This window comes from Ruditapes philippinarum, unplaced genomic scaffold (assembly GCF_026571515.1).
Source record: "Ruditapes philippinarum isolate M1 unplaced genomic scaffold, ASM2657151v2 ctg3393_1_1_1_1, whole genome shotgun sequence".
Lineage (NCBI taxonomy): Eukaryota > Metazoa > Mollusca > Bivalvia > Venerida > Veneridae > Ruditapes > Ruditapes philippinarum.
The window spans coordinates 12,075-38,677 of NW_026856039.1; the positions used below are offsets into that span (position 1 = coordinate 12,075).

General features: G+C 32.3%; 1 protein-coding gene across 1 annotated transcript; it reads right to left on the reverse strand.

Annotated features, from left to right (window-relative positions):
• Window positions 1–1,009: 1,009 nt before the first annotated feature.
• LOC132745210 (uncharacterized) lies at window positions 1,010–9,679 on the reverse strand (the record flags this gene model as incomplete). The annotated part of the gene is made up of 3 exons (XM_060734061.1): window positions 9,484–9,679; window positions 4,355–5,178; window positions 1,010–1,808 (listed from the first exon to the last, which is right to left on the reverse strand). Coding segments are annotated over exons 1-3 (1,819 nt in total), but the record flags the coding sequence as incomplete, so codon positions are not given.
• Between the last annotated feature and the right edge of the window lie 16,924 nt (window positions 9,680–26,603).

The window sequence follows — 26,603 nt, forward strand, 5'->3', positions numbered from 1 at the left end:
TGACAGTACTGAATGGTTATTATTTGAATTTGAATTTAAGAGAATATGCATTTTATGCCTAAACTTGTGACTTTGTTGAATGTAATTGAGTCTGAGAGTATATAACTGTTTACAAAATAATAATGGCGTCTTGTTGGCATAAGAGGTTCATAAAATATAATTGCGATTGACTGTTGAAAGAGAATATGATATATGCGTTCATCAAATGAATAAAATTTGGTCTTAAGTTTATCACAAGTCGTAGTTTTCGATACATCACATGGTTTATCACCAGATTTTGTTAATTAGCTGACCAAGATCCCTACCTATAGCATTGCTCATCATTACCCTAATTCGGAATCCAAGGCTCGAGCTACCAACATCTCTGTCCGAATAGCGTAAACAATATGCAGTGAGGCAGTGTTTTTATTTTATGCCTATTCAATATGTCATAACAAATCAATAAAAAGTTAAAACTCTACCAAAAATGATTTGTATTACAATATTTTCTATACAAAACTAAAGATAGTGCAGTATTATCTTTGTGCGATAAATTAATTTATATGCACAGTACTGACCAGATAAAAACGATTGTCAGAGCTATTTTTAAAAAAACAATAACCATTTAAATGTTTTACAGCTTCAAACACATTATTTTTCAAAACTAATTCAAAACGTTTTTGTTGACAACAACAATAAACATCTGGGACAAATTGAAACATGTAAAGTCTGATGCTCCATAGACGAGTATAGAATTATTTCCCTTTTTTATAAATAAATTTATTTGCATTCACTTTGAGCTCATTCAATTAATTACTGAATTTCAAAGAAATAGATCACCACTTTGGATTTCAATACATTTTAAGGGCATGACTGGTGACATGCCAGGGGTCCGTACTCTCAGTGCCTGGAAGGGCGGATAGACCCTCATTAAGTATAGACAACAACAACAAACAACAACAACAACGAGTAGTAGAAACGACATCTTTATATTGATTTTTCTATTGATGCAGAAGTATTAGCAACATACTTGCAACATACCAATAATTAAAGATTTTAAGAAATGTTCCCAAATTCTTAGCCTTGCTTTTCTTGTGCAATCCAGAGTCGTCAACACATATCCTTGCACGAGGTTCACCGTTAGCGTTGCTATTGATAAGTACAAATTGGCTGTCGAAGTAGAAACGCTGTGTTATGTAGCTGTAGAGAATATGCTTTTTGCGGTTGACCAAAAATTCTGATGGATTTAGTTCAACTTGGTCGCAGATATACAACTTTGTATAAAAAGAGTTGTATTTCTTTCCCGTGCTTTTGGCGATTATTCTTTTATAGAAAGGGTATTCGAAATAGACAGTTCTGTTATTCACAATATCTGTTTTATTTTCCTGATGGTGCTTCCCAAGATAAGTATTTGTAGAAAAACCTGAGGATTTGAGGAATTCCGTTCCATTGTCTGTACGTAATGTCCATGGTTGTCCAATCAGGTTCTGTATATTTCGTTTTAGGGTATCAGGTTTAATACTTGACAATGTTCTAACAACGACAATAACTAAATTGTTTGCCATGTTCGGTACTTCCATAACTTTGTAGTATATAATGCCAATTGACCAATGCTTCATCCATTTTGGTTCAAGACAGCGAAACACTGTTTCCAATTCTTTCCCAATTACATAACTGAACAATTCAGCTAAATTGATTGAGTTTTCCAATGTTAGGTTAATATACACGGCAATATTTTGATTGTTCCACATTTTGTTTGGATATACACATTTATAAGTAACGTCTCTGAGTTGGCCGGTCGGACAAAAGATTTCTCGGCAACTGTTTGTCTAAAATATAATAATATTAAAAAGGTATTAAGTTGTATAAGGCTATGTATTTTGGTACTTTCAGCGTGGGACAATTGATATCTCGCTTGGCCTTCGGTCCCAAGAGATATGCATCTTCCGAAGCTGCTCCTAGTAAAGTACAAAGTCTCAGAAACCTACTCTAATTTAACATTTTATCTTCATCTTTTATAAAGAAATGTTTTTTCTTGCATATCATACTTGTGTTTCCGTTAGTTTTACACATGCCCGAAATTTCATCTGGCATGGGGGGGGGCAGATGAGTCGCGTGCTATACAATGACATGCTTTCGCCGTTATATCATTTTATACGCTGTTGAGTGTGATGACATGGACAATTGTTTTACTAAGGTGAAGAATTTAAAATATGATGGTGAATGGTAGAATTTGCAAGAAAGAATATCTGAAATATGTTTGCGGTTCTGATCGGAACATCAATCCATCGGGAACCCGTCCAAAAGATAGACTCTTATTTCCATTGTGGTAATGATGCAAATATTTTCAATTAACTACTAGTATTATCATAATTAGATTTCAATAATTTTAACACAGGGTTACTAAAATTACAGCATAATAACACATTATTCAAGTTAAAACAGAATAAATATACTATGAAGGAAATGATAAAAAATAATAAGCATTTGATATTTTACCTTAAAACGAACTTCAATAAAACAAAGTATCCTTTCTATTACAGTCATAAAATTAAATGCACCGTTGTAACTTAACCTGGTCTAGTATGAATGTACAGGGAGTGACCGTTGGGATGAAATGTTCTTCCATTAAATATTTTACTCTTAAAGCATGACACTGGATGATCTGAGCTACAAGTTTATTGAACGGTAACCAGTTGAGTGCGCGAAAGATATTTGGACCAATATGTGAACTGGCATCAATATCAAGGACAAACCTAATCCTAATCAGAGTTATTTGAAGTTAAATTTTAAGGAACTGGGAGAGACAGGGATACCAAATTGAAAAGCAGTAATTAAAATTACATTGGATTAAGGTATATCGATAACTAGACGTTTCTTAGTTTATTTGCGTAAATGTATCCTTTTTGCGATATAGATATTTAAAACGTACATTAGCATAGCCTTATGCAACAATGACCTTAACATTGCATCAACTGCTATTGATTAAACTATAATTTGTGTTGTTTCGGCATATCTGACCGAAGAAGTTGGTTTAACAACTGTGCCGTCATATAATATTAAGGGATGAATTTGACCTAAGTCTATGTTTAGACCCAAATATGATTGACTCAGTCTTGCCTAGATGTAGAGATAACTTATTATCCACCAGCCACTGGCAAACAAAGATCCTGGGCATGTTCATCATCAGCCTTACATTTAACTGAAACCAGAGTTCCTAAAATCATGATTTGAAATTATTTCTTAAATCAACTGTTACACTTAAAATAGAAACTTATGCAATAGATGATATGTAAATATACTAGGTAGCAAATTGATCATCGGCTTTTTATGTGTTATTTTTTCGGCCGTTTTGAGTGCGAATTTTAAGCATTTGAACAACGCTTTTTATTTTTGATTCAATTGCGTAATAATATTGATTATCCCTGGGAAGCGATTTGAGCAAATGATCTAAAATTTTGCACTCGATGTATTGCGCCTACATAAAGTAATACAAAAGGTCCCTTCATGCCAAAAAAAACCAACCCTCAGTGTTGTCCCTTAACACTTAACTTGGTTGATAAATTAACACAATATTACATTTACCAAAGGTTTGCATAGTATGACTTTATTTAACTCGTTTACATAATTAAGTATTAAACCTAACCTCCATGAAAAGTACTAATGAAATTATCATATTTATAGAATTTATAACAATGTTGTAAAATATACTACATTACAACATTTTTTTACAAGTTGTGGGTCCAACAGCGTTAAGTTAATAGCCATAAACTTGGCTACTTAGCGGCATAACGGCTTAGCGGCGTGAATTAAGCGTCCTAAATCATGAAATCAAAAATTCTTTTCCAAGTGATTTTTCCGCCCGTATACAACTTGTATAAGCCATTAGACGGCTTTTAGCCGCTAATTAAGCCACCAAATTCACAACGCTAGGTTGCTAGGCAGCCTATTTCACTGATCTGAATTTACTGCAAAATTTAAACATTAAATTTAGTAATCAGGGACTCGTTATTTTCAACATCTAACAAATTAGGAATAAGCCAATATGTCAAATATCAAATTTCAGCATAGTACATGTATAAATTTAAAGAAAACAATTAAATATTTATAGAGTTTTAAATTATCTTTCACAGCACTAAGATCTTGTTTTTCGAAAATGACTTAATTGGTGAACATGTGGTTAAGGTGTCTGCAACTCAGTCCAGGGAGCACGGGTTCGAGCCCATCTCTGGCCACGACCTTGTATCACAACAAGGAATTACTGACTATGCTATCGTAATAGAATTACAACAACAACTTTTAAACGCAAAATATAATTACTACAATTCGGAAAGGGTTTATTCCTATTTGATTTTCTTATATGAGAATAGCTTACATCAGATGGAGAGCATGCAAGAGGCAAAACTTGTCCTCTAAGACGGCTAGAGTCGTCACTTCTCTCAGTGATAAACTTTTGATCGATCAGTGCAATGAAACGTCTAGAACCTCCACTTTTACCTGCACTTGTAGACAATTTATCACAGGTGTCTGCTCGGGAGAATGTTTCTTCATTACAAATGCTACAAAACACATTAGCATACAACTTTCTTCCTCGATATGGTGATCTTATACCACTGTTTGAACATAGCGCTTTTAACTCATCTTCTGAGACATTTGTCCCCTCGGGCACCTGGAAATCTTTGGAATTAGGACACGTGTCCGTAAGATTGATGTAACATCGAAATGGATATAAAATATCTAAATCTCTTGGAAAGATGAAGTTTATTTTACAGTTCTCAGGAACTGAGCTAGTGTCTAGCCAAGTCGCAGCCTCAACAATGTCTTTGCAATCGATAAAGGCATCCCAAAATATTACGTCAGAACCCATACCATCTTCGCGTGCGCATTCTATATTTTTGTAAATACGTCTGGATTTTGGTGAGTAAACAGGGTATAAACTGCCCCAAGGCGCGACATTTTTATCGCCACATGAAACATAAGATTGTCCTTTTCTACTGGCAGTTTCCTTCACAGAGGTTACCATGAGAAACGATTGATGTTTTAGTGCATTTGCTTTGTCCTGCGGCAAAATAGCATACAGACAAGAGAGGTCATTTTCGTTATCTTGTTTAGACTTTTCTTCTGACTTGCTTTCAGAAGGCGGTGTGTTCGGGAAACAACAATTACGAGTTATCGTACATTCAGCTGCACATGAACATTCTGAAATGATGTGGTCAAATTTGTAAATATATAAAATATTTTCATTTGTTAAACAATCATACAAAGCACTTTTGGTTGCAAAATAAACCATATTGATTATCAAAACAATTTTTGTGAAACTAATATTATATGAAAAGAAATATTTTAATCATTTTTGAAAGTATGTTATATTGCCATGGTGCTCCGATTTTTCAAAATCGTCAGTCAGTTTAGTTATTATTATTTTTTTCAAACTTTTTACATGCCTTCAGTATGTTTCAGCCCAAAATTTCATTCATTCTTTGGGAATTAAAGATTTATCGAGCATTTTTTAACGTATTAGTTAGATCCTTATCAGAAGAAATAAAACGATTCATACAGCTTAAAACTGGCGACCACTGTAGCTGTTTTAGACGAGTTTTTTCTTATTACCTTAGCATTTGACATACTTTTCTGCACATTTCGGTTTCCAGTCTGTTGGAGCCGATACAACAATCTATTTGGGTAGGCTATTTTGGGATATTATATACTAGTATGCAAGGGTGTGCTGACAGTAGGCTGAATCGTTGTTACAGTTTTTTCATTACATCTGTACGCTTTATGGACGTAAATAGTGTAAGTGTTTTGGGGGGTTATACCGGTATACATGATATTGTAGAAAGCGATGTTATCGGTTATTGGTTAGAATCTGAGAGCAATGTGGCTACCTGGAGTCAGTATATAGGGTAGTATACTCGAATATACCACATCTTCAGGTGAAAGAGACATTTTCATGTGAAAGAGATGTGGATAAACACAGACAGTGAAAAATATTTTGCAAAATGGTTGAAGCACAGCATAATTGCAGGATATTGCGTTTAAGATAGATAAAATGTGTAATGATGAACAAATAATTTAAGAGTCTCGTTAGTTGTAACGTAAAAATAACGTTGACGGTATACGGACACTGACATTTGGTCAGTAGTTGGTGGATATTTAAAGTTTTAGATGACAAATTTATGATGAAAGCATACTGTAAACAATTTTGCTTGTCATTAAAACACTTAATGCATTTTTTAATTCAATATCATGATGCCCTAGTACATCAGGTATAAATGGTTTTGAGCAATTGTGTGCCGGTGAGGATTATTGGTTCGTTCAACATGCAAGAGTAACAGTAAAGTGCGTTCATGAAATAATAGCAGGGCAACACGCGAGTTTTATTAAAATGTTTTCCGTTACAGCCTTGGTTCTTAAGTATACTGTTTTAGACATACCCATTAAACTAAAAAAGTAAGATACAAACTAAATATTCTTATATACTACTTATTGCACAATTCTTTAACCATTGCTTTCATTTTTTACTTAGCTTAGTGGTTTTAGTTATTTTCTCAGCAGGTTTAATTTACAATTCATACAGAGATTTTGTTCTAAATACAAATGTATTGGTTTTTAATGATTTTTCTTTCAGGAAGGCCTGCAACATTTTCAATTTGTCGTTTTGGGCGTTAATTTACAAATTTTGTCGGTTTGATTGAGCCTGTTCATGGATGGTTACTGAAAAATGCAAGATATTGTACAGGGTCCAGCAGAAGAGTCGGCTTCAGCAGAATTCAATATTTTTCTAAACACGAATATGGGGAATTTTTTAATTTAGAAACATCCGCAGATGTGTTCATACTGTGGTTATTATGGAACCTTCAATATAACACTTTCGCACCATTCCATGAAAAGCGGCTTATGATCCTCAAGTAAAAAGTGCCCTAAACGAGAAAATAATGGGTGGAACTAAACGAAATGGAATTTTAAAAGGGGATCACAGAGGTTATGAAGCACTGATAAGACGTCAAAAGATAAATTTGGAAATAATGCACCCTAGAACACTTACCTCTTTGATTTCTTTCGAAACAAGTTTAAAGAAAAGGCACTGCTGTGTGTAGAATAGTCAAATTAGGAGACATTAAAGAACTCCCCAAAAAGACAAAATTGAAAATGTTTGGATTGAGCATGTTCTTGGACAGTAGTTTAAATGTAAACTTGCGTAATTCAACAATATTAACAGACACTCTTACACTAAGAAAAATGCAATCGGGATTAACTTCAGAATATGTGAAAAGAAAAAGAATAAAAATTATCAGATCAAGCAGAAAAAGATAATTAAATGTATAAAAAACAGAGCCAAGAAAGCGAAAAAGAAATTCACTTAATAATGAGAATAAAAAAAAATCTTATTCTTCATTAAACGAGGACTGTTTTTTTTATTTATTTACGAAGAGCATTATTCCAACAGTAGACCAGGAGTAAACTAGAAATGTGTCCATAGGACACGGGTGCCCCCACCGCGCCACTGTTCTGTCAATCTTTTTACTAAGTCAAGGGAAATAACTCTACAAATACTGGATAAATCCACAAGCCAAACCCAAGGTGCAAATCTAAATATGCTGAGCAACCTGCCCATAAGGTTTAATGACTATGTCAAATCCGTTTTGAGTAACTTGCGACACAATTTGAAAATTGCAAAAATTTTGTAAGTGAAGGGCAATAACTCTAAAAATACTAAATAAATCCAGACAAAATACCTGGTGCACAACTGCACATGCTGATCAATATTCCTGTAAAGTTACATGACTCTAGGTCAAATACTTTTTGCGTTACGTGCGACACATGTTGAAAATTGCAAAATTTTACTAAGTCAAGGGCAATTACTCTGAAAATACTAAAAAATTCCAGACCAAAATACCTAGGTGCACAACTACACAAGCTGATCAACATTCCTGTAAAATTTCATGACTCTAGGTCAAACACTTTTTGAGTTACATGCGACACAAGTTGAAAATTGCAAAATTTTACTAAGTCAAGGGCAATAACTCTGAAAATACTAAAAATATCCAGATGAAATAACCCAGGTGCATAACAACGCATGCTGATCAACATTCCTGTAAAGTTTCATGACTCTAGGTCAAATACTTTTTCAGTTACATGCGACCCAAGTTGAAAATTGCAAAATTTAATTAAGTCAAGCGCAATTACTCTGAAAAAAACTAAAAATTTCCAGACTAAAATACCCAGGTGCACAACTAAACATGCTTATCAATATTCCTGTAAAGTTTCATGACTCTAGGTCAAATACTTTTTGAGTTACATGCGACACAAGTTGAAAATTGCAAAATTTTACTAAGTCAAGGGCAATAACTCTGAAAATACTAAAACTTTCCAGACTAAAATACCCAGGTGCACAACTACACATGCTGATCAACATTCCTGTAAAGTTTCATGACTCTAAGTCAAATACTTTTTCAGTTACATGCGACACAAAAGTGAACGGACGGACGGACGGACGGACGGACAAGGGTAAACCTCAATGCCCGCCACTATCGTGGGGGCACAAAAAGATCTAATACTGCATGTTGCATGGAAGGATTTGGCACATAAATAAAATGTCACTGTCTTACTAATGCTATGACTAACATTTATTTAAAGTTTTCGGTATGTTTTGGTATGTTTCCAAATGTATATACACAGTGACATTTTCATTTATGAGGTCTTCCTCCACCAATAAGACTGGAAAATCGCCATTAAAACTTAAACTGTGCCGGTGCGACGTAAAACACAATCAAAAGTATCTATGTTGAGCCTAATTGAATTCGATGTTAGCGTCACATATTACCACGTGCTAAATATCCAATTCTCATTATTTTTCATTTTACCTAATTTACACATACTTCAAACATGGCTCAAATATGATTAAAAGGGTGTTGCTATAAACAATTTTATCAATTCATCAATTACAAAAAAAAAGAAAAAAAAGAAAGAAATCAAACAAGACAACTCCATTATCATATGAGGAACCTTTTGGAATTTCTAAAGAAATCCTTTTAGAAAATGACGTAATAGTATTATAGTAATCAAATTGACAATTAGGCTGGCTGTCTCTGTAAATTGGGTATATTTAACAATTTAGTTTAGGAACGTAAATTTTAATTAAATCTTAAACATTTACAAGTGCAGTAAGTATTGTAGTTATCAAATTGACAATAAGGATGGCTGTCTCTTTAAATTGGGTCTATTAAGGAACGTAAATTTTGATTAAATCTTAAGCAATTACCAGTGCAATAAGTATTGTAGTTATCAAATTGACAATAAGGATGGCTGTCTCTGTAAATTGGGTATATTTAACAATTCAGTTAAGGAACGTAAATTATAATTGAATCTAAAACAATTACCAGTGTAGCAAATATTGTACATGTAGTTATCAAATTGACAATAAGGATGGCTGTCTCTGTAAATTGTTTCTATTTAACAATTTAGTTAAGGAACGTAAATTATAATTGAATCTAAAACAATTACCAGTGCAGCAAGATTCTTTTCCTGGATAAAATTCAATGTCGTCTGACGATTCCGATGAACGGTTAGTGGGGCATACATTGCTTCCAGGACAAAGGTAGTTGACGAGGTCCGGTATCCGTCTATATAGCGCGGAGTCTCCATTTGCTTGTCCAGTCCAAATAAGCAAATACACCATCATTGGCACCAGTTGAAACATCTCTGTATTTTGAAATGTATGATTATAAATTAGTCTAGCTAAATTTAAAATAGATAGGTTACATTCGTGTCGTTATTATAGACTAACAAAATTATTGAATCCCTAGGCATCGAGCTTAAGTAGAATAATACAACTTTGAAAGTTACTGCAAACATTTGAACATCTAAAGCTGTGTCTTTAAGACGGTGAACATAAACTTTTCTATGTCCTTTTTCTCAGAAAATATAAAAGCTATCAATTTAAACCTTGGTATGTTTATTGTTGTAAGAGGTCGCCATTTCAAAAGGGCAAATGATATAGAATTATTAAAATATAGAATTAATTTATGCCCCCTTTTCAACCTAGAATTTTAGTCTTGTTACTCTTTTTGTTAAGCTCTATTTTCACAGAAACTATCAAAGTAACTCGCCTCAAATTTGATTCACATGTTTGCTTAAAAATGATACCATTTCAGAATAGAAGATAATTCGCAAACTCATTTTAGCAAAGCCATGCAGAGTTTTCGACTTTTTATATTAGGTCGATTTCTCCAAAACTGACGAAGTTGTTCTTTTTAAACTTGTTTAGATATGAAATAAGAATGCATTTCTAAATTACAGATAATTTTATGCATTAGGTTTTTTCACTTTTCCCCACTGTTTGACTTTGAATTTCTTGGGTTTTTTTTGTTAATTTACATAATTCAGAAAGTGTCAAAGATATTCTTTTAGAAATTGAAATATTTGTTTACCATCAAATTTGAAATGCATTTCTTGAGCGAAGAAAATTTTCTAATTATATATTCCCCTTTTAGAAAAAGACTATCTGCCATTTGCTCAAAACTGTAAACGCCTCCTACTTGAAATATTTCTTGATTATAAAGGGGGCGTAAATCTGCTAAGCATGTTTGAGAATTATCTCCTCTTTTCTATGATGCTTTTATTTACTACCAAGCACCAAGAAAAGTGTAGCGCTCTTTCCTTGAACAGATCTTGGAATCAGTAGTGCATTCAATACATGGTCATTTTCCAAAACTTGAAAACATTACAAATTCATGTATAAAGTCTTACTTCTTGTTTCCATTTCTTATTTAAGTAATTTTGAATGATGTTATCAAATTTATTTGTATGAGAATGTTTTTCTCCAAACTCTGTATACACTTTTAATGTAGTCTTACGCAAAAGAAATTCCAACATAGGCCAGTATCGTAGCAAATCGGTTATTGCCGGAATGTTATTATTTTTTCAAAATCTTGGGCATTGAGTTATTTATACAGTTACTTGTTCTTTATTGATATGTACTAAAATCCGGTTGCAGGAAAGCATTACAGTGCGACTTCCTTAATGTATGCATATATTACTGTTCAAATATTGACCATGGTCTGTTCTGTTAATTTTAAATCTTGTCCAGATTGAAAGATTGACCAGTCTATTTAAGATTTAAGCTTCTAAGGAAAAAAAGTTTTATCCATTAATCGTAACAATTCCATGGAATATTACGTTTCCTGTTTGGACAAAGAAAAACTTGTAGGTAAAACGTTTCTTTTTCTTTCTTTTTTCTTATTTATTTTTCTCAAACAAAAAGGGCAAAGATCAGATTGCATTTGACAAATCTAGTTTAACGGAGACTAAGGCTTTAATTGTTAGCTTTAATGCTAATTGTATAACTAAAGACAAGTATTTGTTTCGCTTGCACAAGCTGAAGTATCTACATAATAAGCTTCTCTGAAGTTTAGATACATGAGAACAATTAATCTACATTAAGATAGAATATATATGAAGTATTGAAAGTATATATGATAAACACGTTGTTTTAATTATAAGACACCCCATGCACGCGGCGGCTAGTAGATATGCATTCGTCCATACACCAATGGGGAAATTTTAGACTTGCTTTTTTTTAACAAAATAACACTGTTTTCAAATTCAGATTTTCTAGTAAAAATAGTTTTTCTGATAAACAGCATGTCACCGATTTTTAAGGAATTATTAAATTAACGTTGACTTTAGTGATAGTGCTTTTTTTGAATATCATATTCTTTTTATTTTTATCTTTCTATTTATCTTATAAATAACGTGTAATTGAGCCAGGGGTATGACTAAAATACTTAACGGAGATTTTTTGGGGCGCAACGGGCGTAACAAAAATTTTTTATACTTATTCATGAAAATAATGACCATTTAAGTAATTAAACAGATTGACTGAGTGGAAAGTAAGTTTGTTTTAAAATGTATCACAAATATTTGCAATAGTTGTTGTGAAAGATTCTATGCTGGCAAAATGGCCGCTAAATTGACATATTCTTGGCGGAACGGAGATATTTTTCTACATAGGGAACAATGTATTAATATAAATAATAATTATCAAACTCTGATTAATTATGTATATTAAATAAAGTATCAACATAAAAATTTGTTGTAAATTTCAATAGAGATTTTTATTTCTTTTAATATTTTGGAAGATTAAATATGCCTACGAAATGGACTTTTTTGGGATCTCAGTGCAACGGAGATAATTTTGTATAAAGAGTACAATATTTTTTTTATAAATTAAAATAATCAAACTAAAATCTATTCTATATATTAAATATAGTATCATAATGGAAGTTGTCAAGGCTTATTTTGTACATAACCTGTGACTGTTCACATCATTTGGCAGCGTCTTTGATGTGCAGATTCAACATTTAACTTGTATGATAATGACAGTAAATTAGTTTAGAGTCATACAGGTCATAGCTCTCGCAGAAGCGGTGATTGCAGAAGCGGTGATTGAGCATTCGACGCTGATGCGGTGGATAAATATGACTTTCCAGTTCATTTTTCTCTCTCATCGGTAAGTTTAATACCGAATCCTATTTTAACGTGAACCGCATAGTGAGACTGGAGCCCTTTATATACTCGTTCCGCTCCTTATAGTACACAGTCTAAATCTTTGCCATTTATGTAAAGACTTCTTTTTAGTTTGACAGGGGACGAGTGTTATATTTAATGACGCTTACATATTTCAAAATGTAACTTTTCACAATTTCATGTTTTATACTTATTGGTTAATGCAGTTATCAGTCCCTTGATGATTTTTTTCTAGTTTTTAATTTTGTCGTTATCATTTAGAAATGTAAAATTTGCTTAAATAAATAATTCTTACACTATCGGAAATTTTTCTATATAAACAAAGAAGGTCCGAGGCGTGCATTATTCTACAACAATGCACTTGCCGTTATTATTATTTCCCTGTGTATTTTCACATTGAGGGCGCCTTTTTGTTTGAAAAATCTGATAAATAAAAACAATGTTTTGTCGAATTTTGTTGTGAAAACTATCTAGAATGAAAGGAAATTGTCTAACTAAGAAAATTAATCCGAACACCAATATCTTTAATTCAGTCGTTAACGCTGTACAGAGGTTTAAAGTGCTGTTTACGTGACTTCACAATGAAGCGCAAAAAACAATCAAATAAAGAACGCTATTTTAATGTCGCAAACGAGTTAAGTTCTACATTTATTTCACTTTCAATGAATTGTATTTCGCTTGAAAAATTATAGAATGAAATAAAATAAACAAACAAAGTTTTATCAACGTTTTCGAAATTCGTTATTCTCAAAATGTTTCTACACACGGTAGATTTAACGACAGTTTTTTTTTCAACCCACAGGAACAGCCTTTAAAGATCGTTTCTACTGGAAACTCTAAGTCGAAAACAAATTTAACCACCAAACATTAAATCCAACTTTATAATAATAATTATATTTTTCTTGGCGTGTTAGAATGGAAATAGATATCAATTCTTCGTGCAGTAATGTATTATAATGCACGTTTTTCGTTCAAATGCTTGAATTCAAACCGTGCATTATTTTACAATAATGCACTCAGAATTGATACATATTTCCTAAATACTGCGGTGCAAGTGACGTAGAAGCTGCGTATACAAATTGCGATTTCAATTACAAATGGTTTCCATACATTTTCAATTCTGAGTTGGGGCGTTTTCAGTTCCAATTTTAATTTTTTAATTGATTTTTAATAACAACTTTAACATTGATGAAGTCTTGACCACTTGTCAAAGATTGACAATGCTTTACATTTGGAATTATTTAAATGAAGCAATATCACATGACTCAGTATGATAAAAAAAGAAACTTAAAAAACCCAAAACATCCATAATAAAAGTTGTTACTCATATTAACATTAACCTGTGTTTTTGTGTTTGTTTATGTTGCTGTATTTTCTTTGATTTTTAATAAAAAAAATCCAACAACAACAAACAAACAAACAAAAATTAATGAAGCTGGATCAATGTCATGCCTGTGTGTATCACGATAGACAAAAATGTTAAACAATTTTAATGCACTCTAGCATCATATGAAGCAGTATTTAATCTTAAAAAGTATTTTTAATACATGCAGAATAAATGTTTAACTTACTTGAAGTATTTTCTCCTAGTCGAAATCTGTGGCGAAGTTTCATTAGAACACAGAAAAATATCGATACGTTGTCGTTATACTCGAGTATTAATTTACACCCTTATCGTGGAAGTGTTTTTCCACAACATTTTTCATTGAATGATTTTTTCCAAATGCAAGGAAGTGTTGGTTCCTTGTTTTTATCTTGATGATTATTATTTGTTCACGCCTCGACTGGCCAACGTATGGCTGAGACATTTGACATTGTAGTACCAAGCGACGCCTCCGAAAATATTGAAATCTATCTCAAAACAGTGCAAAGACAGAAATGGGGTGGCTCTGATCAAATCAATGCTTTTAGCTGTGTATATAACACTTAAATATTAAAACCACACCATAGTTTTGGGGGCGGGTATATAGGAATTCCGTCACGTCTCATCTCGACATGTCCCATCTCTAGAACCGGTAGAGGTCTGTAGTACATTTTTTCCATTATTCATGCATGTACACATTGTTGTATATGAAGATGAGCTGTATATACCTAATTTGAAATAAAGTATATTTTCTGTTCTGATATTAACTTGAAACGTAATTATTATTTGTACACAGATGAAACATTATTGAAAATAGATGAGGTTCAAATGCGGCTTCAGGTCACTTATAAGGTGGCAGGTGGGGTAACGAATCAACTTTAATGATAGTTCTAGTCTTTTCTGTGATTAAGTACAATTATACATGACAAATGAAAGCCTCCACTGCACTGTCATTATTATGTGATGGATGTTAACTTATATGTATATTAATACCTAAGTTCCGGGAAGAATATATCGCTTCCCCTTTTTTTAAACATTTTAAACATTTACGACCGGCATTTAGTGATAATTTACTTACATCGTAGGTAATTAACTAATAATATACTAAAAAAAGTTAAAATTATGCATACTGAAATAATGTTTCTCCATCTTCGACATGTGGACCGACCTGATGCGATAGTTAACTTAATCAAGTACCTCTTGTGACAAAATTGTGACCTTTAACATCTGCCTGATAATTGTTTTCGTTGAAATTATCCCCCAATCTGTCTGTCATACCTCGCCTTTTCAATAGCTTATTCTCATTTACCAGTCTTTTGAATTCTATAACTTTTATCTTAAGATCTGGCGATTTTTGAGTCTGATTTCTTTCTGTTCATTTGGAGTTATGATTCATTTTCATTTACGAATGAAATATATCATAGATCACTGTCCCTTGCATGAACCTTTATATTTACAGACAGAAAATGTTATTCACTATTTTATTAGCATCATTTACATATGTTTGTTCTTTTTTGTCTTATTTTAACTAAGTTCACCTCTGCACCTTTTTCCTATTCATTCAAATTAAGTAAATGAAACTTATTTCAAAGGTCTGGCAAGCAAATTATCTATATATTTCACAATATGTATCGCCTGAAAAGTCTTTATTGCTCGTTTGTCGACCTATGGTTCAACTCTATCTATAATATTTATGCTTATAGTGATATCGTTATACAAATAAAGCTTATTTTGCTTGCAAAATAAATAATTTGTTTTGTTTATTTTTTTCTGTTGCCATGATGATAGAAGAAATAATTGATAAAATTACAAATTAGTTCACTCAACACCTTAAAAACGCGAATATCATATTTCGATGCTGTTAAAATATGTTTATAAAAACTTTCGACAAAATATTAACGACATGATAGACATCATCTGTAGGATTATCTCTTTAATAGACAATGGTTTACGAATTTTACCAGTTATAAAATGTCAATTGAGGACAAAGTTATTAACCGCTAACAAACTTATTTTTATGTTGATACATTTAAATGAAAAAGTATTGTTTTGAAACCTTTCTTCAACTGTCAGTTTGTTTCAAATTCTCTTCTCTTTTTTTTTTTTTTGGCAATTGTAAAGCAATATGACCTAAGAATTCTTTTTTGTTTTTCATAAAATCTCCATTTCAAAAAACTGACAAAATGACATTTTTTACAAATTAGACCACATCCATTTATGACAATCCTAGGTCCTATGCTGTCATTTGTTGTTTAATAACTTTGGTCATTGTTACTTTATCACATTTTCTTCCAGTTTGTTTTATCTCTATATGTATTGCGTTAAGCTGACATTCTTTTTTTTTTCAGTATAAATGTTTTATCTTTTGAAGACTTAGGAGCAGTTACATCATCATTCAGACACGCTTGAGAAATAAATAAATTCAAATGAAAAGTTTTCATTCTGTCGATTTGAATATGTGTGGAAGAAACTGTAAAAGAACGCCCATAAATGCATGTCGTGCTATTTAAAAAATTAGGATCAATTAAAATTATGTTATTAATATATATGTGATACAACACGGAAGTTAGTAAAAAAAAACGATCATTTATGCAAAAAACCGCAGAATGCTCACGCTTCCGTAAACATAAAATGTTAATAGTGTATCGACGTTATCTACACGAAGGAACGTTACTAAAACCTAATCACATCTAAAATGATGAAAAGTGTAGTATTTGTTATTGTTCTATTCGTTCTATGCATGATTAAAGCAGGTATGTTTTTAAAGTAATAAAAATTACAGCGTGTATCATAGTTTGGGGATCTTTTTGTTTTTGAGTAAAGTTAAATATTACACATACATGCACAGTGCGTTAAGTGGAGTACATGTATAAGTAAAGCTCAACTTTTGTGGGCTTTTGTGGCGACAGAGAAAGGAATAACGACAGAAATGTCATATTCAGAAGCTCGTCCATTTGTATTTTTTTCTTTCTGTGCTTTCATATTGTGACAACAGGGAACATGTATGATACAAAAGCAAATGGAGATCTGAAAGCCTCGTGTTTTGCTGTCTCTATTACAGAAACCTTTGTACGTGTATATAATTGATAGGCACGCTAATTAATATTTTTTAATATGATTTAATTGAATTCTGTTAACAAATGCGATTGGTGTTTATTAACTTTGATCGGTGTTTGCTTCAGTAAAGTATTCTTGAAAAGTTGTTCACCAGTCAAAAAGATGACACAATTGAAAATATTTTGTGTTTGAAATCATTTTTGATCCATTAGGATATGATTGGATAGGATAGCATTGGAAAGGATAGGCAGTATTTCAAATGATAATCATAACATATTTAATTTGATGAATAAACTTTAAAAGATATTAATCAGTGTCGAGTTTTAATCAGTGTCTGTCTATGTACAAGTTTTGAATAAAATTTCTGTTTCTGTTTGTTCTATTTTGTTCAATCATCTCCCGAGCACATTTACTCGGTATCTCTTTTCACGTGAATAGTCGAAAATCATACATAACGTTAAGTTGACAAACATGTAATGACGTCATTTTAACGTCCGAATGATTTTTTTTGAATTAGCAATGTTTTTTTTTATTTCATAAGAGCTTTTTACTTTGGGTTAGAAAAGAAAAAAAACATTTATCTACTTTTTTCTTATTGGATAAACAAGCATCATTTTTAGAGGAAAACTGAGATTTCTTTATAAATTGAAAGCAGTCGTGTATACATATGTATAAAACTATATAAACGTCACGATTATCCAATGAAAAGCGACGTTAAATACGTGCAGTATTATAAATTGGTTTATATATGCATGTATACAATTGAACCGCCGTTGGGGAACAAATGATTATAATATGTATATTGGTCGCTGCACAGAGGTGTCAATGTAGAAAGGCCATATTTACTTAAAGACTCGTTTCGGAGAGAATAGATAACGGCGTTGTCAAGAAGTAATTGTTCTACAGAGGGGACCGCTATGTAGAGGTTGCTATGAATTCTTAAGTTAAATGCCAATTATGCCTCATAATTACTATCGTCTTTTCTCAAAGACTTTTTATTTTTGGTATCTTGTAATAGTTTCAAATAATTACTCATTTTTTTATAAAGGTGAACTTAAGTTTACTTGGCAATTGGTAAAATTATAGTCGGACTAGTAATCTAATGGTCGCTAGCCGTATGGGTTCAAACCCCGTCAGGGGCAAGTCGTTGTTTCCTTGAGCAAGAAACTTTACACTCATTGCTCAGTACTGGTTGGTTTCAGGAACGGATTCGAAAGTGTGTCTATAAGCTTATAGCTTCCTACACAATCGAACTTAAATAAATTCTGTATAAACCAAAATTATAGTGAATGAGTATTTTGTATGGAGGGCAAAATGAAGTCAAAATACTACTTTGTATAAATTTCGCTACCTTGACGACACATTACTCCATGTTTAGGGCTATTTTCTACAGTTGTTTAAATCTATTATTAAAACATTATTTAACATATGTTTAACATTTCGAACGAATATATATGGATTTCTTTGAAATAATGTGCCTTTAAAGGGACACTGCGGCTGTTTACGTGCCAGGACTGGTAACATTTTCCCCGAGACTGATATACAAGATCTGGGCTGATAACTTGTGTGCAAATCTTCAGTTCATTCCCTCATTACGTTTTCCCATAATAATCATTTTTGTTGGGCAGAATGACCAATAAATGAAAAGCGTTGCAACGCTTTTCACTCAAATTCGGCTAAGAATAGTACAGAAAATCGATTTTCAATTCAATTCTTAGTATATTTATTTGTTGTCTTTTGCAGAGTTTACCATTTTAAGTGTTCCACTTGAATTTTTTAAGATTTTCAAATTTTATATTTTAAGGCCTTTGGACCTCAGCGGAGTTCCTTTAAATAAAGTTATTGTGATATTTCAGGACACTGTATGATGATGATGAGCAAGACTATCGCTGTAGAAGAAACGGAGGCGAGAGAAGATTATATAGGTATAATTACTTTGTTAAAGGGACTCTGCTGAGTCTTAATATCACGTGACAGGAAATAATTTTTCGAGATTTATGTTCCATTTGACGTAGGTCTTGGCGAAAACTTTGTGTGCGAAATTTCAGATCATTCGCTCTCTCCGTTTTACCAGAATGATTATTCTAGATGTGAATAATGACCCAAAGTTGAAAAGCGTTGTATATATATATATAACCCTTTTTACTCAAATTGGGCTAAGAATGGCTTTAAAATATGATTTTCTGTATATTTCTTAACTGTCTTGTGAATATCTCCCTGTTTTAAATGCCCTAGCTGATCTATGAGAAAATTCAAATTTTATGGAAATCACATAACATTTTCATTTTTTTCTTTCTTTTTTTGTTGTTGTTAAAAGAAAAGTAATTACACACTATATATATTCAGGAAAAAATGTCAATTAAAAAATGATGTTTCCCAGTATAAATGAACTGAGTTCTGTACATGTTGTTTATGAACAATCAACCTTTTGTTTTCATATGGTCGACATTGTTTGGCGATTCCAACTGAACGCATATTAATGGAACCTGGATATGAAAAAATGGAAGGTGATCTTCTTATTGACGGTATAGAGATGAGTTATTATTGTGAAAAAGGTATGATTTATTGTGACAAGTGTATGATTTATTGTGACAAGAGTATCGATTTTGCGAAATGCTTCTTAAGCAGTACTGTAATTAAGAGATTCAACTCAATAATTATAGTGATCAGTAAATTATGGTTTCCCATTGAGGCCATCGTTTCTCCGGAACAGTGACCTCTGATATACCTAAAATTCCGAAAAGACGACACAATATGCCAAAACGACGAGACAATACGACAAAGTGACGAAAAGATGCATCAAAGTGACAAGACTATGCAAAAAAAAAGCAAAAACAAAACATAAAATTGATATCATGCCCGCGCATCATGTCGTCGCTCTATTGCGTCATCTTATCGTCCTTTTGCTTGGCATATCGTCTCGTGGTGTAATCGATCTATCGTGTCGATACGGTTGCCTATCACGTCATAAAAATGGAATTTTGACGGTAACCTAATTGAAATTGTTCAAAGTTTCTCATATGTAGAAACTACATTCTGCTCTAATCTTTCTTTTTCTAAGATGGCACGAAAGCCAAACGTGTACTCATTCACACTATATCGAAACTATATAACTATGGTCAGTTACCTAGACGTGTTTTCTCTATCATTTTTGACACTAAAATAAGTCCAATTTTATCATATGGTTCAGAAATTTGGGGCGTTCACCGCCAAACCTCAATAGAACTGATACATAACTATGCATGTCAACGCTACATGTTTGTAAACAGAAACACTATAAATCCAGCTGTCCTTGGTGACTGCGGGAGACACCCTTTATATATTACAGCTGCAAAGCGAGTTATCAGATACTGGGTGCAAAATTGTGAAACTATCTTGTTACGAGCCAGGCGTAACGAGAAAGAAAAGCCAGCAACAAACTTGTAACAATAACAAATTTATTACAGAAAAATTATTAAAGAAAAATTAAAGAACAATTTATGTTTACAAATACCTGAAGTCCAAATAAAGATGTAAATTTCAAATGTCTAGTCTGATCCTGGAATGATCCCTTTTTGAGTAGCACAGTTAAATCCAAGTAAAATCCAAGAACACTTTAGAATAAATTCCCACAATAAAATCCACAAGAATAATTTTATTTTAAAATCCAAGCTCCAATAATTCACTTAATATCCAAGTTGAAAAATACTCCAAATATATTGATGTCTTAAAAGGTAACTGATGACTTAAAAGATCACTGATGACTTCAAAGGTAATACGAAAGAAAAATGTCTCCTATATATATTTAAGCTAAGAAGTTTCTAGAATAGTCTTTCATTTTCTACAAACAATCTGACAGTAGATTAGTAAAGAAATGTTGTAATATATCAAATAATGGAAAGAAATACTGGGTTACAGATGTTAAAACATTATAATATTCAAATAGTATGGAGTATCTTTTGGACAACCAATATGTACAAAATGAGCTGCTATTCATAAATCAGTTTGTATTTTAGATATAGAGATAAATATTTACAATGTTGGCATTCTCTTACTAATGATTCTCATTATTCCTAGAAAGTTTTTTTGCAAACAATGTATTCAATCATTTTTTTTTTATTCTGATGAGAAGCAAAACCCATTTATTAATCAAAAATGTTGCTAAGTATATTTATTATTCTCAAATAGAAAGAAAACGTATACTTGAACACCTTTAGATATAATTTCTGTAAATGAAAGTATTGATATCACTAAATATGCTCTTGTATCACAGAAATTTAAGCATGGTATTTAAATGTATCAATTCATTTGTTGTGCCGTTGGCCATCCGTCAATAAACCTTTTGTCCTTGTTATTGACTTGTTTCTCTTACTAGAACTCCACGAGTCGGATGTGTCGACTTGTGAACAGTATAGTTGTTACTTAAGAACTTTCTTCTTAAATGTAGGTCATTTATAAAAACTGCTTAAGGGCAATAACTAAAAAAATTAAGAAGTGCAGAGTACCAGTTCTTGTGCACTCCACTTCTTCTTAATGAGATCTATCATCCTATGAAGATAATCAAGTCCATAGCTTTTATAGTTGAAGACAAATGGTCAAAATTAAAGTATGAAAATTAACAAAGGGCAATAACTCAAAAACCATATAGTACCGGTTTGTGTGCACTGCACTTCATCTCGATGAGACCTATCATCCTATATGAGACCTATCATCCTATGATTTTTCATGTCCAAAGCTTTTATGGTTTAGGAGAAATAGCGCGGACAAAAATAAAGTATGAAAATTAAAAAAGGGCAATAACTCAAAAAATAAGAAGTGCAGAGTACCGGTTCTTATGCACTGCACTTCTTCTTAATGAGATCTATCATTCTATGAAGTTTCAAGTAAATAGCTTTCATTGTTAAGGTAAAATGGCCCGGACAAAAATAAAGTATGAAAATTAACAAAGGACAATAACTAAAAAAAAATAAGAAAAAAGAGGGTCAGTTCTTGAAAACTGCATTTCTTCTTAATGAGATCTATCATCCTATGAAGTTTCAAGTCAATAGATTTTATAGTTGAAGAGAAATGGCCCGGACAAAATTAAAGTATGAAAATTAACAAAGGGCAATAACTCAAAAACTAAGAAGTGCAAAGTAGCGGTCTTTAAGCACTGCACTTCGGGTTATCGAAAGAAGCATGCATACCAGCTTTACAAGAGTTATGCTCCTGACAAGCTTTAGGGGACGCCGACAACGACGCCGACAAAAGTAACCCCTATATGTCGCCTTTTCAAGGCGACACATAAAGTGCATATAAACATGTTTATAAATAACCCTTAAAAGTCACTTTTTATGTAGTTTTTTTACATTTTATTTTCCAAAATTCTCAAATCCACAAACTTGGCGAATTTTTTTTCTCACTTAATGCTAATAGCCTTTTCCTCAAAATACATGGAAAAGACAGGTTGCTGTATCACACAGTGCAAAAGGACTTTGCAATTGTGACATGTAAAATTTGACTAAATCTCTTGTTTTAAATAGATAAAGTAGCGATATTTAATTTGATTTGACTGCAGTGGATATATCCGGTCTTTGTATTGTTGATCTGTCCCTCAGTAAGTGTTACGTGATTGACAAAAACATTCATAGTTCAGAGGTTACACAACAAAATAGGAAATAGGATAAAAAATTATAACTCATTGTTTACATTTCAGATGTTAAGCAACAAAATATTTTTTTCAATTGACAAACAAAAACATATTGCATTGGTTACAAAGTTTAAAAGCGAAATAACTCATCTCAGAAAATATAAAAATATAATTGAATTACCTCCCTTACATTACAGAATAGATACTCCTATAAATGCGCTATTTCAGATCGTCCATTTTGTTTAGACAAAAATGACAGTATTAATTTATCAATTTATTTACATCAGCTTGTTCAAAGAGCCATTTACGTTTATTAAATCTAACCTTAGAAGTAACTCAGACTGTAATTAAAATATCTGTAATTAGGAATTATATTTTTTGTTTTGTTCTATGCATTTCCAGACATTTCATGCAAAGTCACACTCAAAATACTAAAAATTTTGAAATAGTGCAATAGTAGACAAATCAATTTGTTTCATCTTTAGCATATTCAACCTAAATGGGGTGGCATTGTTCATAGCTATGCAAAACATTCTTCTCTGTGATTTTATATTACTTTTTTTCAATTGTTTCTGATCTTTTCATGCATATTCTCATGCATTCACGTTATTTTTTTACTTTTCATGACATTATGTCGTCACCTTAGTGCAGTAACGGGTTAACTCCTTATATAATCTAATACGAGTTAACCCCTTACTGCACTAAGGTGACTTTGATTATAAAATTACATGATTTTCCATGATAAAATCCCCTAAATCAAGATTCCGTCAAAACTTATTTCCATGATATGTCCATGTCTGCTTCATGACATTATTTAAAAAAAAATGTTTTTTCTCCATGATAGAATCCCCTAAATCAAGACTCAATGCATGATTTTCCCTGTCAACACTGATTTTCCATGATGTGTCCATGTCTGTAAGACCCCTGACGGAAAGTTCATATGATTGTAAGGTTGGATTATTTAATGAGTTTTTGATGGACAATTTTTATACATGAACAATTTTATAATTGGCATTATATTACATATATTATATGCAACACATATGTGTTTTAAATATCCATTTTTTTCTATTACGTTGTATGTAAAAATAGTTTTTAACTATACTACTTCAATATACATGTATGTATTTATGTAAACATTGATGTTTCTTTATTGTTTTAGTGCCGGGAAATAAAGCAAAGGCCGAGTTATGACTGTGAAGTAATTACGTGAAGAACATCAAAGAGGTTGTATGTGTACGTGTACGAGAACAAAGTACTTAAGTGTCAACTATAGTAATGGATCCGATTGCATCTTTACTTATAAACCATGTGTTCATCCGCTTATTAATCCATGCACAAGTCTTTTGTAAAAATAAGTTTCTGACTGGTTCAAACACTTGTTTGTTTATCTCGACATTTCGTTATCTCAATATTTTTGATGGTCCGGATGACTTCGAGATAAAGAGAGTCGACTGTTTACAAATAAACCTCATAACCAAGAAAAATGACATACCAAATGAATATATTATCCGCTTGAATAAGAGAACTGTTATTCCTTATAATGAAACATTTTTCATGAAAAGAAATCTTGGTATGATGTCATTTAGTTGTCAGTAAAATCTTGAAAAAATATGTAAAATAAAGAACGAAATTCATCGTAAGTAAAAAATATATCTAGAAATGATGCAGTGCGTTTTTATAACAAGAACTGTCGGTGAGTCAGAGTGCTCGACTATTCTCAGTGCTTGATAACTTAAAAACAAGAGCCTTGATTTAATGTAGAATTTCTAAGTTCAAAAGGGCCATAGTTCTGTCAGAAATAAGTGTGTGAAGTTTCAACCCATTTCCTTCAGTAGTTTTAGAGGTACACCTTGCAAGCAAAAACTTAAACCAAACTATGACTTCGATGGAGACGCATCAAATAGATATATTTTGGCTCATCTGGAGGCATGTAGCTTTAAAAGCTACAAAAGAAGTTCTCGTTATTGTAAGGAACACTATAGAGGACAAAGATAGGTGTTTTCTTTTGCATAAAATTGAATTGAAAATTCAAATATAAAAGAGCTTCTTTGGGAAAAAGCGGACATCTTAAAACTGCAACGTTAAATTTCACTGTGTTTTATTATTACCCCGGTACTTGTTCCTCTTTGTTACTTTGTGTTCATACGACCAAGCCCCCAGCAAAGATATTCAAAAAGCGTCTTCTTAATTTCACCTTTAAATAACTGTTGCATTCCATGTGGATTTAGTGCAGATAGCCTAAACATACGGCGTCTTGTTAGGACCAGTTAAAATGTCACCTGTTGACATGCAAGATTTCTTTTTTTAAAATGTCTTGTATCGCCCTTTTCATTCTTATAGATAAACAGGGTCTTTCAAATTTCTATTTGAAAGACCCTGAGATAAAATAGCGGGATCCCACATGCATTTACAAAACATTTTGTGCCATTTTACGATTAATTTGTCGCATGCTTTACTTTAATCTTCGTCAAAAATCAAAGCGATGATCAACCTCCCTTTCAAAGAACTTGGCTTATTTACATTACTAGTCTCCATAGACAAAGTTCTTCGAAACAGTATGTCAAATATCGCTACTTAAGAGATTAAGTCAAATCTTGCATATTAACAGGTGACATTTTAACTGTCTCACAAAGAACAATATTTAAACGTAAGTCCTGCACATGAATTGGAGACAAAACATGGCTTATTCAAGGAACATAAATCTAATGTTCAAAGTTGAAAAAAAGTAGCAGTCAGTAGTGCTTTTGGTAACAGATATACATACGCATTCAGCTCCATGTTTTCATATTAGTAAATTTTGCCATGAACGCAAATGTCGAATGTTTTGGTGGATATGGCCTTCAACAACGCAATGAGCATGCGTATAAATGAACTTATCAAGTTCAAACGTTATCCATTTAACAATGACGCACTACATGATCAGCCTCTGTATTAATTTTGAAGGAGTTTGATCCAAAGGAATCAATATTAGTAAATATGACTCACTATAAATGACAACCATTTTAACATCGTTTATTGTACGTAATGTTGATATGGCTTTATTATGTTTATCTTGCTCACACGCCAAAAGTCTGGTTCACGCTATCACTTGCCTGACAGCTATTCTTTCAAGATGTATCAAATATAAGAATACTTATCTAAATATTGGTTTGCTTCTAGGAACGTGTTAGGAAAGGTTATTTTCAGGCAAAATATGTATTTGACAGGCAACAGGGAGCTTTTAGCGCCATGACAGTTTAAATATCGCCATTGTCAAACAAAGGGAGACAACGAGAAAAATATTTATCCGATTTAATATCAAAATTACTTCCCTTGTATGTGAATTATTTTAATACATACGGTAATAAAGATAAAGGAGGTTTTATAATCATTTTATGTAATTCCCTCCGAAATATATGGAGATAGAAGAAAACGCTTCTAAAACAGTAGACTAATTATGTTGACAGGGTCTCAGTGTAAGAACCAAGTGTCTAAAATAATACAGCACATTAATTCGTGTGTTAATATTTCTTTCTTCAGGTCAATGTCTCAAGTTTGTAAAATTTACATAACATTCCCCAAGTCATGTGTTTTAAAATAATATTTATTGGAGCGTAATTTCTATTTTCCAAATACTGGACGAAAAACTTAATTTAATAGTACTTGGGTAACAATTTTCTTTCTGATTTAATGGTAACAACACTGAAGCTTTCAGCTGGTGACGTGGTTGTCTATCTATCTAAAACCAGGGATCGTGATTCCAACCTACAAAGATCAATACCGGCAATTTGAGAGAAAAAAGTCACATTTAAAGGTCAGTTGCCATCCCATTCACTCCTCGCATAGGTTCAGAACTATTTCTGGCTTGCAAAACTTTATATGCAGCTTTTAATCACTTTTTTCGTCCTGTAGCAGTAAAAAGACGGCACGCTGTTCAGGACATATGCAAGGGCTTATAACCCCCACAAACGCACGGCAAAAAACCCGACATGCTGATTTTCTTTCTATTTAAAAGGGACATCAAAAGTAAAATGTCCTAAAATGTGTAGGTCACTTCATCTTAGTAAGAGCCCCTGCTGATCGTCC